Here is a 4,862-nt window from a genome sequence, read left to right as displayed (position 1 = left end):
CTCACGTCTAATCAATCTTTGTCAACATTCAAAGGTGGGTCATTCTACTATTATGTGGTTGAAAAATGTATGGTTCTCCTCTGAATTGGTAGTGATCCAAACTCCACACACTTTATAAAACCAAGTAATTGTTATTTATATTTATTGAAATACAAAACCTTTTTTTTTTTTTTTTTGGAATCTAAAGAGTTTATATATAGGGTGGGAGGAATATTACTAATATAGGTGCCGCCGGATGGATGCGAACCCAGGACCTCCCCGTGGGAAGTTGGACTTTTAACCGCTCTACTAATCCACCATTGGGGTGGGCTTTCATGGTAAGTTAATCACAATTTTCACCTATAGAGACTAGTTGTCTTCAAACTTGTATCTTATTTTGTCTTAATTTTATCTTTGTTAATTGTGTAGCTAATAATCTATCGTACCAGTTCCTTGGATTTTTGTTTGGTGAACTTTTAGTTCTTTTGTCGCATCTCTTTTTAATTTTCAGAAATATATTTCTCAGGTAAAATTCTGATCCTTTTGTTTCTATATATAAAAGTTATGAAACATGTTTTTGTGTAAAACAATCATGAAATGAAAGCCATAGATTTTTGTTGGTGTAAAATTATCTAAGGACACCTAAGACAATGAAACTACACAGGTGGGCTCACTTTCCTATATTATGGCTATCTTTTTTTATATTATTATTATTATTATTATTATTATTATTATTATTATTATTATTATTATTATTATTATTATTATTATTATTATTATTATTATTATTATTATTATTATTATTATTATTATTATTATTATTATTATTATTATTATTATTATTATTATTATTATTATTATTATTATTATTATTATTATTATTATTATTATTATTATTATTATTATTATTATTATTATTATTATTATTATTATTATAATTTAGAAGTATATGATTAGTCCACCTTGCTATTAATTTTTAAGATAGTTAATCCCAAGATTTGAAGTGGTGCGACAAATTTTCAATTTTTGAACAGAATTTATTTTTAATATTTAATTTTTTTTATGTTTATATACAAGAGGATAAAAATTGATATCAAGAAAAAGCCTTTAAACTAAGCTTGTAACGTGTCTTATTTCTGTCTTTATTAATTTTGTGGCTACTAATAATTTATCATACTAATTCTTTGATATTTGTGAGGTGAATTTTTATTATCTTTTGTTGTATCTCCTTAGAATATGTTAGAAGTATGTCCCTCAAGTGAGGTCTAGATAGCTAATAAAAGATTCTCTTGTTTCTAATAAGACTGTATATAATACACGTGAAAAACACTATCAAATAATAACCACATAAATATATATATATTTTTTTCAAATCTATGCACTGGTTTTCTTGGAATGGCCTAAGGATTTGGATAGTGTCCACAACAAATGGGAGAATATAAGAAAATTAACGACCATTAACTACTCACAAAAGAAGAACATAAATGTTTATAACCATTGGTGATGACTGTGTTATCAGAAGAAAAAAGATCTTTTTTCAAAAAAAATTAAATTATTTTATGGCCAGAACATTTAATGTGATCACAAATAGCATTTAACTCCAATGCAGAATCGGTATAAATAGTAGTAGATCATACAAAAACTTTGTATCTCAGGTATCATAGCTGGTGCTTTGTTCTTGCTTCTTGTCTCAAACTTTGTGTCATCAGGAAGATGTCGGATGTTCTCTCTTTCGCTCCTCCTGCCCACCAGCATTTGATTCACAATGAAAAAACAGATCGTACTCGTCGATCAGCAAATTTTGAACCCAACATTTGGGGTGATCGATTCCTCAAATATGCTCCTCATGACATGGTAACTCTCACACTCTCACACACACAAAAGAGAGAGAGAGAGAGAGTCACAACTATCTACTATAGTTTTAGTTATTCCTTTATTTATGTGTCTTATTATTACTGGTGTAAAATGCAGGCAGATAATGCTTATGGTGAACATATTGAAGAGATGAAAGAAGAAGTGAAGAGGATGTTAAGTGCTCATGTCATTGATCCTTCAAAGAAATTGAACTTGGTTGATTCATTACAACGGCTTGGTGTGGCATACTACTTCGAAGGAGAAATAAAGGAGGTGCTAGAGCAAATGCAAGATAGCCCCCCTGATGGATATGATGGAAACCATCTCTACACCATCTCTCTTTGGTTTAGGTTACTGAGACAAGAAGGGTATAAAGTCCCATGCAGTAAGTGATGTGAATACTCATTTTGTTTCATCCTTCCTCATAAGCATTAATGCTGGCATCTTTTGCAAGGTTATCTCATTATCAAGTTTCCAACTGCCTTTTAGATGTTTTCGATGGGTTCAAGGACAGCAAAGGCAGCTTTAAGAAGGACTTGATTGCAGATGTCCCTGGTTTGCTATGCTTGTATGAAGCTACACACCTTAGGGTACATGGAGAAGACATTCTAGATGAAGCGCTAGCATTCACAACCTCTCAACTTAAATTTGTAGTGGTCACTGATGATTTAACGCCTCTTCTTGCAACACAAGTGACGCAAGCCTTAAAGCAACCCCTCCACAAGGGCATGCCAAGATTAGAAGCGAGGCATTACATCTCTGTTTATGAACAATTGGAGACAAGAAATGAAACTCTACTGAAGCTAGCAAAGTTGGATTTCAACTCACTACAGTCAATTCATAGACAAGAACTAAGCCAACTCTCAAGGTGGGTTAATTTATTAGTTCTTAATTTGTCCAAGTATATTTTTCACTTCAATTTTTGTGGTTTGATGCATGGAACTTTGTGTGCTTATGCATATTTTTTACGAGCTCTAGTCATATTCATATACCCATTAACACATGCAGATGGTGGAGAGCACAGGACTTTGCAACCAAGTTTCCTTTTGTCAGAGACCGATTGGTAGAATGCTATTTTTGGTCAGTGGGGGTGTACTTTGAGGCGCATTACTCTCTTGCTAGAATGATCACAACTAGAGTTATAGCCATTACTTCAATCATTGATGATACCTACGATGTGTATGGAACATTGGAAGAACTTGAGCTGTTCACAGATGTAATTGAAAGGTTTGATACTTTTATATATATATATATATATATACGTGCATAAGTATATGCTGCTATTACTTAGGTGAAAATCAATGAGTTCATGTTCAATATAAGTTCAGTATTTGTTCCCTTTGCATACAATATTGTTGATTTGAAGCAAATTTGATGCTAAAATTTTCAGGTGGGGCACAAGTGACATAGACCAACTTCCTGAATACATGAAAGTGCTTTACTCTGCAATCCTAAATCTTTACAGTGAAATTGAGGAAGATTTGAGAAAGGAAGGACAATCTTATCGACTTAATTATGCGATCGAAGCAGTGAGTCACACATATCATCGTGTTACACCTTTCTTTTCCTTTCAATTACCCAATAGCTAGAAATTATTAGTACTGGACTCAAATCATGATTTATTTGGTTTTGTTACAGATGAAGAAAACAGTCAGAGCCTACTTGAAAGAAGCCAAATGGTTTAACCAAGGATATGTTCCAACATTCGAAGAATATATGCAAACTGCACTAACCTCTGCTGGTTACAATATGCTTATTGTGACATCTTTCATTGGCATGGGAGACATTGTGACAGAGGAGATATTAGATTGGGCAGTCAATGATCCTCCCCTTGTCAAGGCTTCATCAGCAATATGTCGGCTTATGGATGATATCGTGTCCCACAAGGTAAATATATAAACGCCAGCTAGCTAGCACCCACACCAGATATATATAAAATTAAACTCTATACTAGGAACTAAGGATATGATATCTAACACCAATTGAGATGTAAAATTATTTGTTTTGAAGATGGAACAAGAAAGAGGACATGTTTGCTCTAGTGTTGAGTGCTATGTGAAACAACACAGTGTCACCGAGCAAGAGGCATATGATGAGTTTCGAAGAAAAATAGAAGAGGCATGGAAAGACATAAATCAAGGATGCATCAAACCAACTATCATTCCAACGCCATTGCTGTTACGAATGCTCAATTTTACGCGTATGGTGGATGTAATATATAAGCATAAAGATGGATACACTAATGCCTCAGAAGTTCTGAAAGACCCCATCATCACGTTGTTCATTAATCCAGTATGATTGTTGTACGGGACTGTGTAAGACCAGAGTTGTGGGCTGGGTTTGTTCAGCTTTTGTTGTTGCTCAAGAACTTCTTCAGGTTACTTTTGTCGTTGCTATAAGATGTCTTGGAAAAGAATAAGAATAGTTGGAAAAGCCCTAGGGAGTTTTATGCTCGCTCTGATCACAACTAAGAATCCCAATTGCACTATTTGAATTCAGTGTTAATGGGTTTTAATTCATTGTTAAGTTTACCTAGGGGCTTGGAATTCCTGTATAAGTAGGGATCAGAGGATGTTTTTTCCTTTTAGCATAAGTATCTTTTGAAAAGAAAAAAAACTGGGCGGTTACAATACCCAATTCTTGCGTATTTATTTGGTGAAATTTTATTTGTACTTTCAGTTTTTTCTTTTTTAAAGAATATCTTTTCTAGTGGGATCTGATCCTTCTGTTTCAACTAAATTATATTGATGTAAATGTGTATAAGTTGTTGTTTTTCTGGGTGAAGAAGTGTAAAGTTATCTAAGTAATAAAATAGATGTGGGGTTTGTGGCTAGTTTAAATAAATACTCAGGTGTGAAAATCTGTGATACCTTGTCATTTTCATGATAATTGATACCAAGGTTTGCAAGGTTACCACAAATTTTCATTTTTTAATAAAATTTATTTTGAATATTTAAAAAAAAAAATTTAATGTTTATAAACAAAAGAATGAAAATTGATGCCAAGAGAGAGCCTAAAACATTTTGGGT

At 32.8% G+C, this 4,862-nt stretch overlaps 1 protein-coding gene across 1 annotated transcript; it reads left to right on the top strand.

Annotated features, from left to right (window-relative positions):
• The first annotated feature begins 1,621 nt into the window (after window positions 1-1,621).
• Window positions 1,622-4,649, top strand: LOC149025751 ((-)-germacrene D synthase-like). Its single transcript, XM_089145954.1, has 7 exons — window positions 1,622-1,833; window positions 1,951-2,218; window positions 2,323-2,701; window positions 2,842-3,060; window positions 3,224-3,362; window positions 3,472-3,720; window positions 3,844-4,649. Exons 1-7 carry the CDS (start codon window positions 1,693-1,695, stop codon window positions 4,129-4,131), a joined length of 1,683 nt encoding a protein of 560 aa, XP_089002080.1. The 5' UTR covers window positions 1,622-1,692; the 3' UTR covers window positions 4,132-4,649.
• Window positions 4,650-4,862: the final 213 nt, after the last annotated feature.

This window comes from Hakea prostrata, chromosome 2, assembly GCF_041222555.1.
Source record: "Hakea prostrata isolate BN-2017 chromosome 2, UWA_Hpros_2, whole genome shotgun sequence".
Taxonomy (NCBI): Eukaryota; Viridiplantae; Streptophyta; class Magnoliopsida; order Proteales; family Proteaceae; genus Hakea; species Hakea prostrata.
The sequence above is the reverse complement of the archived record's forward strand: the minus strand, read 5'-3'. Positions and strand labels throughout refer to the sequence as shown.

Bases quoted from the DNA above. Each gene is read 5' to 3' on its own strand.
- LOC149025751 (XM_089145954.1), top strand. From the start codon at position 1,693: ATGTCGGATGTTCTCTCTTTCGCTCCTCCTGCCCACCAGCATTTGATT. The intron at 2,219-2,322 runs GTAAGTGATGTG...ACTGCCTTTTAG, and splicing joins AGGGTATAAAGTCCCATGCA to ATGTTTTCGATGGGTTCAAG. The intron at 3,061-3,223 runs GTTTGATACTTT...TAAAATTTTCAG, and splicing joins TTCACAGATGTAATTGAAAG to GTGGGGCACAAGTGACATAG.